Source organism: Lemur catta, chromosome 16 (genome assembly GCF_020740605.2).
Source record: "Lemur catta isolate mLemCat1 chromosome 16, mLemCat1.pri, whole genome shotgun sequence".
In the NCBI taxonomy this organism is placed as follows: domain Eukaryota; kingdom Metazoa; phylum Chordata; class Mammalia; order Primates; family Lemuridae; genus Lemur; species Lemur catta.
The window spans coordinates 16,670,684-16,684,518 of record NC_059143.1 but is presented as its reverse complement, the minus strand read 5'-3'; the positions used below and the strand labels follow the sequence as shown (position 1 = coordinate 16,684,518).

General features: G+C 42.1%; 1 protein-coding gene across 1 annotated transcript in view; it reads right to left on the bottom strand.

The window, feature by feature from the left end:
* LOC123621710 (laminin subunit alpha-3-like) overlaps window positions 1-13,835 on the bottom strand; it is a 37,706-nt gene that overhangs the window by 555 nt on the left and 23,316 nt on the right. Inside the window, exons 7-12 of the mRNA XM_045527619.1 lie at window positions 13,621-13,720; window positions 11,365-11,521; window positions 9,050-9,182; window positions 6,903-7,045; window positions 3,471-3,568; window positions 2,802-2,955 (exon numbers count right to left, since the gene is read on the bottom strand). Coding sequence (XP_045383575.1) covers window positions 2,802-2,955; window positions 3,471-3,568; window positions 6,903-7,045; window positions 9,050-9,182; window positions 11,365-11,521; window positions 13,621-13,720 — 785 coding nt within the window. The remainder of the gene's footprint in view (window positions 1-2,801; window positions 2,956-3,470; window positions 3,569-6,902; window positions 7,046-9,049; window positions 9,183-11,364; window positions 11,522-13,620; window positions 13,721-13,835) is intronic.

Genomic DNA, 13,835 nt, shown 5'->3' with positions numbered 1-13,835 from the left:
TCACTATCACAACAACAGAGGTGCACATTGTAATGGCCGGCTCTGGGCTAAGGTCCAGTTGACTAGGTAACACACTGTAAAACTACCAGGCTGAGATAGGTGTAGAGAAAGAGGGAGGATAAAAGCCTCTCATTTGAAATAAGCCAATATGCCTTCAAACAAAATTTCCAAACATATAAAGAAATCTGTTATGAAGAAAGGTAACAGAATCATCAATTACAAGATGAGTTCACTTCCAATAACATGAATTTTATGGAATAGTCTGTCAAAGACTTTAAGTGCCCTGGTCCATGATCTGAAATTCCCCCACTCTGAAAACGAAATTAGTTTTATAACTTTTGTGATGGTAAAACCTAATCTAACCAATCATCATTTGCTGGCAAAGTCTGACCTGAGCTGATATAAGTCTATGTACATAGACTTCCTGTATCCGTCTTGGTGTGCCTAGGCATGCTTTTCACCGGAGAAAGGTTAACTGGTTTGACTGCAGAGTGTTGCTCCAGACCTCACTGGAGATGTTCTCTTTTTAAAAATCTTAAAAATTCCTAATTTCTGAAATATACCTCGATGTAAGGGCTTTAGGATATTCAAAAAGATAAAAGGAGTAACTTCCACTAAAAAGTACATGACATTGTGAAACAAAAACTGGCAGAAAAGATAAGAAAAAGTAAATATGAGAAAGAGTCAATCAAAAGCTTTAAAATTAAAAGTATAAATTAAACTGAATCAATAAACTGGATAAATTCCAGACCAGAGCTAGTGAAATAGAATATTTATGTATTATAAAAGAGTCTTGAGGAATTCACCCAGAAAGAAGCACAAAGAGCCAAAGAGTTATAAAAATATGAAAGAGCAAACAGGCCACTTCTAAAACAAGTGAGCCTCTCATCGATTCAAGTATTCAAAAGAGGGTTAAGTGAATATAATATATTACAAAGATAATGCAGAAAGAATTCTTTCACAGGAAGGGAAATCAGATTAGTTCTAAGGCCTCTTCTAACTCCATAAGTCTCTGAATTTTAGCACAAGGGTCTGTAACAGCACTGTCCACTAGAACTTTCTGTGATGACAAAAATATTCTATAATCTGTGCTCTCCAATAGGGTGGTCACTAGACATATGTGATTACTGAGCACTGGAAATGTGGCTAGTGCAACTGAGGAACTTATTTTAAACTACATTTAAACTTAATTAAGTTTATACAGGTTGAATATATCTTATCTGAAATGCTTGGGACCAGAAGTGCTTCAGATTTTGGACTTCTTTTGCATTTTGGAATATTTACATTCTATTTACCAGATGAGCATCTCAAATCCCAAAATACAAAATACAAAATGCTCCAATGAGCATTTCCTTTGAGCGTCGTGTTGGCCCTCAAAAAGTTTTGTATTTTGGCCAGCACGGTGGCTCACATCTGTAATCTCTGCATTATGGGAGGCCAAGGCAGGAGGATTGCTTTAGGCCAGGAGTTTGAGACCAGCCTGGACAACATAGAGAGACCTCCCACCTCTACAAAAAAATTTTTTTTAATTAGCCAGGCATGAGCCACCATGCTCAGTGCTGTGGCTCTAAGCTAAATCAAAGGTGAGGATCCCTCTTGATGAGTCATCAGCATCACTTCCTGGAGGTTAGCCCTTCGCCACTGTACCTCCCCGTTGTCTGGGTAACACACACACACACAAATACACACACAAACACATACATATATGTGTATTTCTGTATGTGTGTGTGGATTTTATGTATATATGTATGTATGTAAAAACCTACACCTATATACGTGTGTGTATGTACATGTACATGCACACAGCATAGACAGGGAGATACAAACGTGGTATGAGAATGGAGTAAGGGAAGACCATTTTGTTTTTCATTATGCATATGCATATTGTTTTACTTGTCACAACAAGTTTATCAAGTTTATTTCATAGAATACAAATTCTAATAAAATGAAATGAAGACCACACTTAAGAAATATATATAAAATCCTTTAACTGCTACCTTCAAAATGTTAGGAACATAGTTCACAGAAGTGTACATATCTAAATATTCAGTTAAAATTAATTCCACGTATATTTTCACTTCACAAATTTAATCCCTCAAATGTACATTTTCCTCAAAGGTATAAAACAGAGAACATTATAGAAAAAGTAAAGAACGAAAATATAGTGGAGAAAGCTTTTTCCAGTGTCTTCATTTCGAGGTGCTGTGCTGTGTTATTTGATATACTGTACTTCTAACTCAAATCTTAAATTTGGTTATGAGGCTCAAAGAATTCCTGGAAAAGGAGCAAGGGCAAGACCTGTAGCAACCTGTTCTCCAAGCCATGAGGTAGATGCCTTGGGGTGTAGCAGTTCCGGATTCTAAACTCAAGGAATTCAGCTGTTACAAATTGCTTAGCCTAAGGGGTTGAACAGTCAGTGAATGTGGTATCCTTTTAGGGTAAGCTGTGCGGTTTCTGGAAGCCTTTTAGACTGAGTCTAATCTGTCTTTTAAGAGAGATCCTGCCCTGAATCAGGTAGAACAGGATGCCCCCTTGTAAGTCCAGGTAACCAAAAGAAAAGGATTCTATGGTTGCCCCATCCCCTGCCTTGTCTAGAAAGTGCTCAAAGAACAAGCTGAACATGGCTTCAAAGTGTGTACCATCCAGCCCCAGCCCAGAGAACTCAGCAAATGTTGATTAACACCTCTGAGAAATTCTACCAGCTTCCCCTGAGTTTGAGAAGCAACTGTGGCCAAGGGTTTTCAGCAGACACAGATGGAGAGGTAGGAATAGCTTTGACAACAAATAAAAGGCTGTCCCACCTCTCTCCCGCTGAGGTCCACCATGACGGGGTGTGCGGGTGTGGGCTGTCGCACTGCCAAGGGTCTTGGCTGTCCCTCAAGCAGGAAGTGTCTGGCCTCACAAGCCAGGGTGCAGGGGAATCTGGTCACTGGCAAATGCTGGTAAAGCAAGCAACTTCAACAACAATAACAACAACAAAATCAACAGTCACAACTGAGAACACGAAACGAGATATCAAAGTGCATCTCCAACCACTCTTAGCCATTCAATTCACTCATTCATTCATCACTCCTTTAACAAATTCTTACTAAGTGTCAACTACAGAAATTAAGCAATAAATTTTCTTCTGCATGAAGAAGGGAAGAAACAAATGTCCACAAACCCAAATTCTAGTTTAAGCTCTTCCCCTCACCGGATGCATGACCTTGAGGGTGTTACCTGGGCCTGCACCAGCATTACCACACGCTAGAGCATGGTGGCCACTCCTAAACCAGCTACGGTGTGCAAAAGGCTTTGTGATTCAAACTTGAAGGACACAGGTAAGATAGGGAAGAAAATCACAAATAATTATCCGGAGCCCCAGCCTGCAGCTGGGATCCTGAGCCCTCTCATGAACCCTTGCATTAAAGGCTCCTCATTTAGATGCCCCACCGACAATGCTGCGGCTGCACCTCCTGTCCCGTACTAACTTTTCCTGGGGAGATCCTGCAGAGGCACATGGCTCTGTGACTGGCAGCTGGAGGGCAGATGCTTCATAGTAGTCCCTGGGGAGCAGCACCAGGTAATCCTAGTAAATAAAGACCAGAAAGACAATTATTCATTTTGATGGTAGCCCTGCTTTGGTAATATCTCCAACATGCTAGTTAAATAAATAATAACCAGGTGAAGCCGCTAGTTAAACTCTCCATATCAACTGCTTTGTTCTTCGTGCTGACTCACGAGAACACCCAAAGCAACTCCTCATCAGAGGTTGTTTATGCATTGGAGAGAAGCTCCTCAGTGTGGATGGTTTTATCTTTCATTTCTCAGGAGAAATTTGACTGTCTCTTCCAGTTTGTTTACAAATTCAAACATTTACAAAGACAGCAAATTGTCAATGGGTCAAATGTTCCTTGGAAATGCCGGTTGTCTCCGTCAGTACAGAACACTGCACGTGGATCTCGTCTGATGGCTTCCTGCCCCCACACCCGAGCAAGGCTCAACTGGCAAGGTATAAAAAGTGATGCTTTGTGATCTGGTGACTCATAGGAGGGAACTGGCCTGCTGCCTGTCCCAGAAATGAGAGGAAGAACATGTTCCACTGAATGTGCCAAACAAGCCCACAACGTAAATTCAGCTAAGCAGCTCTTGAGGAAAGAGCAGAGCTCCAGGCTTCTGAGATGTGGATGACTGACAGCTCCCAGCCGTTCTGGCAGCACCAGATATCTGCAGAAAGAAGCGAGGAGGGGATGTTTGCCTCAGCTGAGATGAGGCTCATGCACCGACCTCAGAGAGAAATGTACGGGAGGGGAAAATTAGGAGATCGTGGCTCAGGGGACTCAGAGTGAGTTTTCATTTTTAAATAGTTATTGTTATATGTGTAAGTTTCCTAGGTTGGAACTGTATGTTCTCATTACTTTATGGTCCCATAGATCCTAGAAAAGGAAAGGTTGATAATAAGTGTTCAATAAAATATTTTTAGAGAAAATGAGATCATAATATGGAGGCATACATACGTATTAATACTACTGCATAATCGCTCAGACTAAATGTCATTAAGCATCTTCCATGCCTAGGTAGGAACTTTTATATTGTAATTCTTCTTCCCCTTAGTCCAACTTTGTACCCATTTTCGGTATGAACGGAATTTTCCTCTTCCTCATTTCTAACACTGTGAAACATTCTTAAGCTTTTTAACACAGTAAAGCTTTCTGCTAACAAGATGCAAGAACAGGGACTTCTTGTTCTTCTTATGCTATCTTGAACGGACAGCAGAAACCTTCACGTTATCTTTGTAGGATCCCAGATTTGGGAAGGGCCTATTAGAATAAGTATTGTCCCTGCTGTATGGAAGAGGAAACTGAGGCAGGATTGGAATTAAGGGACTTGCCTAAGATTTGCTAACATGATCAATCAATGAAGTTGGGCCAGAAGGAAAAGCTTTATTTTTTCCATTCCAGGCACATGAAACCAAGCTTTTCCCAAATATTTTCTTTTGAAAAGACCTTGCTATAAACTAATGCAGGCCTCAAAGCACACATCAAAGAGGGCCGTCTCAGAGAACAGGCTTCTCTGGCTGTTCCATTAGTGTTTGAGACACAGCCTTTGCCTTGATGAAGAGTTGTTTGGGGAAGACAATGTGGGAGGGGAGACTACTGCCTGGGTTTATGGTAGGAGAAAGCAGGAGGAGTGTCACAGAGAAGCACTGGCGCCTGCAGCCTCTTCCTTCTCTTGCCACCACTGAGAACGTCACTGAAATTAGGGTCTTCTCATCTTCTAGATCCTTCTGCCTTTGCTGTTCACAATCCCCAGACAGGCTTATGTTTATAGACATCCTTTTGATTCGTGCTTGAAAATCCCAAACGTGCTTTTGAAGGGCAGGGACACGTGCTCATGAAGGTATTGCATTTGTTCTGATAACATTGAGTCTTTTTTTTCTTTGTGGAGGAGAAGGAAAAAGGAGTTTATTAATTTGCTGGCAAATGAGGAGGTTATCAGACTTCCATCTCAAAGTACCAGTGTCCTGCCTCTGAGCAGAAGTACAGAGCTTTTAAAGGTTCTGATTAGTCCCATAATCCCATCTCTGGCTAAAATGATCTCGTGACCTCCAACTGGGCAATTCCCCCGAGCCACCTCCTGTGGCACAAAGAGTAAAGGACACTGTCTTGCCCCTCCTGACCACTGGCCTGAGGTAGTGATGTAGGTTTTAGTTCTCAAAAAGGGTGAAAGAGTTTTGAAGAGACAGAAAACATTTTTCCCCTTTTGCAAGCCATTTTCTGTTACATATTCCCCACTGTCAATTTTTACCCTTCCATGTCTATCGGAGGAAGGGCGATGGAGTCATCAAGCTACTTCCTGCTGGATGTGGCAATGTTTTAGATGGAAGGTTTATACTTATTTATGTCATTACAAAGTTTTGTCAATAGATTGACAACAACAAATTACCAGGTGAAAAAGGGCATAAGCAGCAACTACAACTGGGAGGACTGACAAGGCAAGATGGAGGGTACCTGTTAAGAGAGATTTTACCCCACTTGGTATCTAAGACACCAATAGGACTGTGGGTCCTTCCTGTCACCTTGCACACAATGTCTCATAGAGGGCTGGGTAAGAAAGAAACATGGGACCTCTGAATGTGGAGCTATTACTTGCACCCTGTAGGTGATCCAAGAGACCGGCTTCTGCAAATTCAGAAATCATGTACGGAAATACTTGCACTGAATGAGGTTTAGGGTAACACACCCAGCAGCAAGACAGATCAACAGAAGACGCGATAGCCCAGGGATATCCTCATTAAAGAGTTGTCCTTCTATCCTCCGCTACCAAGGAGGATCCATTATCCCTCTTGTGAAATGTCCAGGGCTCCTCGGAGTGTGCTCCTGGGTCCTACTGACGGTGGGGGTGCCTGCTGACATCCTCGCTGTAGGAGGAGGAGCCGCTGAGCCGTCTCTGTGCCTGTCTGTCCACGGTGTCCCGCCATTCTCTATCTGCTCAGCCTCGTTCCCGAGACTGCTGATGTCCGTCATCCTGTCATCCTCCGAGGCCTGCTCCTGTTCTGTGCTGGCGTACGTGTGCAGGAACGCGGTGAAGGCCCTGTCTCAGCCAGCAGCTCCTGGAACTTTGAGCCTTTCTGAGGGTTTTTGTTTGTCTGGGGTTTTTTTATTTATTTATTTATTTATTTTTATTTTTTTTGTCCAAGAGAAGCTAGTTGGAAGGATATAAAAGATACTTCAAGTTTGTTTCTATGTCATTTGAGGGCAAATGTCACCACAGGTTCCTTGGGTGGGGGCTGGATGGTTCCTGTGTCTAAAACCACCTATGATTTTGATATCCTGTGGGCACTGTGGGTCACGGTCTTAGATGGGACCATCTCTAAGGTGGGACGAAGCCCACAGAGCTCTCCATTCAGAACTAAGTCTTACCAGGAGGACTCCCTCTGCCTTAATACAAGCAATCCATGTCCCCGGTGTGATCGAAAATGTGTCTGCAAAACCATTTCCAGGGATGGTGACAAAGGCTGGCTCCTTACTTGGTAGGAAGATGATCTCTTTGCTTTGAGCAGCACCTATCAGAAATACAAAGAACTGCTTAAGGCATTTTCCTATCAGTCAGTGTTATGATTTTAGATATTCAGTTTTTCAGTTTACATTTTAAAAAGTTGAAGGTGGTTTACTAATCATATGTACTGATCAGATTTATTGATCTTACTTTTTTAGTATGTATGTACATATGCAGAGCCATATGTATAAAATAGACTAGAAAGATACCGATAAGATGTTAGCAATGCCTATCTATGCTGGGCTTATGGATAATTGTTTAATTTATTAAGTAAGTATATTAATATATAAGCTGTTTAGGAAAGTCTCTTGCATATAGTAAGTGTTCAATATAGTACATTAGCTACCAAATTATTTTCTTATTTTTATGTGGTTTTTTTTTTTTAGAGATGGGGTCTCACTATGTTGCCCAGGCTGAAGTGCTGGGGCTATTCACAGGTAAAATCATAGCACACCACAGTCTCAAACTTCTGGGCTCAAACAATTCTCCTGCCTCAGCCTCCCAAGTAGCTGGGACTATAGTATATGTGATTTTTAAATTTAAATTTTAATTTTAACTTTTATGAATGAACTTGCATTCATTTTGTAATAAGAAAAATTTTGTTTTTCTGGACACAATGCGTTTTCTTCTGCATTAAACAAAAAGAGGATCTTTTGCAAAAGGTTCAGAAACAAAACTGCTGCAGCTGAGTTCAGTGGAAACTTTTTCTTCAAAGAAACGTCTACTCCAGATCCTTGTCTTCACTCTCATCCTGCAAACATCTAGGGGGCCCACTATGTGCCAGGCTTGGAACTAAGTTCTGGGGAGAAGGCAGTGAACATCGTAAGCATTGCCTTTGCTCCCTGATGGTGGACAGGGGAGGTGAGGTACACAGATTAGAAAACAGGAGAATATGGCAGCGTTTGCACAGTGGTGTTTGGAAGAAGGCATCAGTTACCATGGCAATACATAACACCGGCTCCTAACGCAGACTTGGAGGACAGGTGTCCTGGAGGACGAGGAAACAAACCAAAATGTCTGCCAACTGCTTGGGTTAACAGAGGGCAGACGGCTGGTGCTATTGTCACCGAGGAGCAGAGTGATCTGTGAGAACAAGTTTGGACTCTGAAGACTGGTCTACAAAGAGCAGTGGTGCACTTAGGCAATTCACTAAACCTCTCAGCTCTGTTTCCTCTTCAACTCTCTTCAATCTAGACACTAAAGCACCCTGTAAGTGACAGAGTGAGCCTGCTCATTCTTCCTGTTGGTTAATCAACCTCCGGCTACACACACCTGGCTGATACAACTTGGAACAATGTCACTTCTTCCCCCAATTCTGACTGCCACGGGTGCTAAACAAAGACGCATACATCTTGATCCTAAATTAGATTTCCATTGGTGCCATTCTGTGTCCTTGTGGTATTTCAAATGCTTTCCAGAATCTGTTTCCAGGACAGGAAGAAGTCCTGAGTCCATGCGGAACAGACATGCTGTGCTCTCTTCTGTGTCCCTATGCCCACAGAACGCCTCACGCTCAAGTGAGGATTACAGCTCCCTTCAGGAGTCCTGTTGGGCTTCGTGCTTCACAGCACTCACGTTAAAAATTCCTATCCTTGCCTGTTTCTCCTTGAATGGCTTGGTTTGCTTGAAACAATGGGAGAATTTAGGGCAGTATGCCAAAGTCTCTCAACCCCAAAAAGGTGATGCTTACCTCACCATGAATGAGTTATAAATTATTAATAGCTTTGCTCAGTGAAGGTATCATAACCTCTGGGGTTCAGCCAAGGTATGTGGGTTGTTTTATCGATTTTTTAACATGACAGTTAATGATAAATTTAATAGCAAAATTTAAATAAGCAGACTGTTTAGAGAATGAAACAGTAACAAAAGACATAGCAGCTAGACAAGTGTCTAATCAGACTATATGCCAGGCTTAACGTTTTCTAGGGATGATCAACTTTGTGAAAATTGGAGAAAATGTTTCACTACTCGATCACTTCTTAATCGAAAAGAGGCTTGAAATTTTACCTACCTGCCTTCGCCCAGGATGGATAAATAGTAATATGGCCAGATACTGCTTCGGTTCCAGGGTTAACATATCTCAGAATAACTCGAAACAAGGAGAGATTTGACTTCCCCACATTCAATATTATTCTTACATCATTCTGCAAAATACCCGAAAGCCATAAAGTATAGAAAAAACAACTGGTTAACAGACATGCTAGCCAAACAGTGACTTTAGTACAGTTTCACTATTTGACTTACACACACACACACATTCACACCCACTCAACAAGCACTGAGTAACTTGTGGAAGATGGAAACAGGCAAGCTTAACAATGAATGAAAATCACTTACAAGGAAAGTTACAGTGAAATGCACTCCCTCAGCAACTCAGATCGTCTTTTGAGCCTTTTTGTAATCAGGCAGACAGAGCGGAGTATTAGATGGACTAGTTTAAGAAAGCCACAGTGACAGGGACAACCATCACTGGCTAGGAAAGATATAAAGGCAGAAGAGAAGGAGAGGAAAGTATATTATTTCATACCCACACCACTGTAGAGAGACCACCCCAGGGTCCACTTCACATAAATAAAGTCCAAATGGTCACAGAAACCACAGCAGCTAGGGAAAGGTTTAAGACCCCAAACACAATAGTGGTAAAATCTGGATGTAATTAAAATACACCTATTAAGTCTTAAGAATTTTTATCTCAATCTCCTATGCAAGAAGAATGCTGGCTTTTCATCCCAGAGGAGGGGTCCTGCTGGTGCCCAGGGCCTGGGGCTCAGGCAATACTCTGTAAGCATGATGGAGCCCGTGATCTTGAAGGAAGCGGCAGACTATTTTAATTCTGAACCACAGGCTACATGCCCGGATCTGGCTGTGGCCCAAGGAAAGTTCATGGAGCCTGGAAATTCCCAAATGAGTAGTTCTCTTGGTCTCTCCCCAGCTCCTTTGATTAAAAAGAAGGGGGTATCTGTTGAGTGAGATACTGGTGACAGTAAAGACTGACTTTGGGTGGAATCACTTGCTCTGGAAGCAGGAGCTGCAGGTGGCCGACACTGAGGAACCCCTGCAGGCCCACACGCTTTGTCTGAATTCATCTTTAAGTGTTAGTTCCAAGTTGGAAAATAAAATAAGAGAAATGTATTAGGAACAGAGTCAAGTCAGTGGTGATTCTAAGGATGCCACCAAAGTCCTCTGACCAAAACAACTTCCTCAGAGCACCCATCATTTGGAATTCATTCCTTTGTGTCTGCCAGCTATTCTTTCCAACTGTATGCACCTGTGAGAAAGTATCTACCTTGCCTGGGCTCTTATTCACATCCTACAATGACGCAATGGAATCCACTGCTTTTTTCTGAATAGTGAGATAAGATCAGTGCACTAAAGAACCCAAATTGCTGTATTTGGGGAGAAGGAGGAAAGAGTGAGGTGTCTTAAGATCCTAGGTACTATTTGGGAAAGGCAGCTTGCATAAGGGACTTTGGCCAGGCACAAAGCAGTATTAGCATCAGTGGGGGCTCCCAGAGAACTGAGAAGCTGTCCTAGTTACTCTATGGGCTGCCTGAGATAGAAATAGCCAGTCCTGACTCTGCTAAGGACAGATACTGGGTTACCATTGTCATCAGTTTACCTCTCTTATTCCGAATTTCTCACTGAGAAACAGCTTAAAGAGACCAACCTCAAGAGAAATTCTGAGGACAAAACTACTCAATAACTACAAGGAATTTTTTAGTTATAAATATTGTTTAAGTTCTAAATGTAAACAAAGGACTCCCTTATTCATTCTAATGCAAAGCCAAGATAGATGGATACAGTAGAGAAGAAATATGGGTAAGAAAAATTAAATAGCACTGACTCTCCTCATTTATCTTAGTTTCCATGCACACAGTAATTCGGAGTTTAAGGAAGGCAACAGCCAAAAATTAGCAAGACTAGCTTTCCCAGACTTATTTAAACTAACTCATTTTTATTTTTCCATAAATAAAGAAAAATGTCCCTCATGTTATAATATAGCCTGATGAAGAAATAAATTTCTTTCTTCTTGTAAAAAGTCTCCAGAGATAAACACCATTTTCTTTAATCCCTTCACTTTCTGATTTTTTGCCCAAATCAAAGTAACAATGAAGTATGAAATCCACATATATGTTTATCAGTTAAGGTCCAGCCCTACCTCAAACCCTAAGTTTAACCTCAACTCCAACCCAAACCCTACTCTGGAGAAAAAGAATCCTGGAATCAGTTTTGGGGACAGGCCACCTTTTGGGGGACTCACCAAGAATGCTGTGGGTAAGTTTCTGGACTACACCACCATGAGGCTGTTTCCTAGCGGCCACATACCTGCACTGAGGTCATCTGGGCATATCCTCTCCAGCTAAACTCAGGGAACTCCAGGGGATCGAATCCAAACCGAAGGTCCCTTCCATCAGGTGTAGTGCCATCTTCAATCTCATACTTCATATGATGCAAATCTGGGAAATAGTAGTTGTTTTCAGGCCTTTTGTAAATAAAAAGCAAATAAAGATATAACAAGTTAGGGTCATTGATCATCTGAATATCCTTCAATCCCAAAGTTACTGCTAAAAGAACTCTGCCGAGTTGACAGAATCCATTAAATAAGGACAAATGAGAAAGGTCCCATGCTCTTTCTCTAAATTATGCTTTTCATTTGTATAAACATTCACATAAAACACACCCAATGCTTACTCATTCCAAGCATTAAAATGAGAAAATCATTTAGTACAACCCATAGTGGCAGCATCCTTGAATATGTTCTCAATGGTCGCCAAAAACTTAGCAAAGTCAAATTAGGTTATTTACTATTTATTTATTTAATCATTCATTCATTTATATACTCATACTCACTCATTACACAAATATTAATATCTATGTGCCAGGCATTTTTGCTAAGCACCATAAAGACAATGGTAAACACGACACAAAATATTTCATATGCTGAGTTTACAAGTTAGATATATTTTCCTCTATATGCATTTTTTAATCGGTAAAATGACTTTTCTATGCCTTGTTATCTCTTAAACTACATGCCTATTCATGGAGTTTGCATGAATTGCAATAAATGCATATCTTACATTTATTGTCACAAAAATTATTTAGAAAACAAAGTGAATGTGAATGATTTCTAAACTTGTAAGAAAACCTGACAATACTCAGATAATATCATAGACAAACATTTGGGAGGATTTGGCACAAAGGACACAGACTGCCAACCTGAAGAAAAGGCACCATGCCACCCACACTACTGGTTCGCCATCCTTTCAGTTATCATTTGCCACTAAATCAAAGGACATGATCTAAACTTCAAGATGTGTATGTGCGTGTGTACCATAATGTAAATGTCAGTATTTTTGCCTCAGGCTGGGTAATTTAATCCCCATTTGGTTGCAACATTTTGTCCTGAAAACCAGCCAATCACTTATACAGTTGGAAGGAGAAGAAACATTTGCTGGTTAAGTAGAGAAAACGCCCGCTTTATCAACACAAGAGTGGAAAGAGGTGAAACACAGGTGGAAAATGTCTACGAACGGATCTACAAAGTTCTTCTGGTCTGTCGTGAGGGTGCTGGTCAGCGGGAAAACAAACCTACAGATAGGTCTGTCCTTCTCTTGTTACAAGGCCCAGTGGCAACAGCCAAGGAGAAAAACCAAAGAAAAGCATGGCTGGGTTGCTCTGATATTTAGCCTTCAAATGTTGCAAACACTAAGGAAAAGGAGAGAAACACCATACCAAATACACACACTTTACCTTAACTACATAAAAGATTTCTTTGTTAATAACATAAGTAGTGAAGGCACCTGAGATTTAGAAGTTGTTGTATTTCACAGTTTCCACCATATGATTAAAAGTCCAAATATTAAAACTGAAGTTTTTCTTCCCTCCACTGAGGGAAAATTATGGGTGGATCATGGCTTCAAAATATTTGTAAGTTGCTAAATATGACAGCTGAAGAGAGCGTGCACTGCCATGGTTCCTACAGCCTCCCCTGGTCTCCAGCTCCACCTTGCTCCCTTGCCCCTGCAGTTCACGATAATCTGCGTCTGTGTGAGACAGAAGCGCTTCTTCCCACTTCTAGTCTTCTTACCCCCAACCCCAGTGCTGAGTAACACCCTGACCTCTCAGATCCCTCACTCCTGGGTCCCAAGGGAGAAGCAAGAACTGAGTCTCATTGGCCCAGGCAGCTGGGCGTGGGGAGCTGCCCCTTGTTAATTCCCTCTCTCCCAGAGCTGGCCCATATGCTGGCTCCTCATCCTCTGACCTGTACTCAGCGGCTGGGACATGTGAATCCATCTCACACTTCCAGCTGTTGTCTTGCCCACCCAGCTTTTTGCACCCCTGGGAACTTTCAAGTGAAGCTGCTCTGTGGCCTACATAGTGGAACAGGCTTCACGGGCAACATTGCCTCCTGTTTTAATCAACTCACAGACAAGTGTTGAGATTGCAAATTATACAGGACAGCTTCATCTACCCTCCATCCTTAGGACTGCGTCTCTCTTCACCAGAGCAGTAGCACAGGCAGGAATGGCTAAGGCCATCTTCCACAACATGCACACGGGAAGAAGCCTCCGGAAGACTCACCACTGGCACGCCTTTCCAACGACATGCCCTCGGCACTGGCACGCTCCGGAGGGTCCGCTGCACACGGAGGAGAGCGCCCCGCCAATGTCACACCGACACCCTGCAAGTCAGGAAACAGCAGTGTTTACCCGTCGAGTCACCTCTTTGCTGAGTGCTTCCCCCCTCTACAAAATGGGAAACCAATGATCACAGTGTGGCTGCCTTCCTTCCTCTGC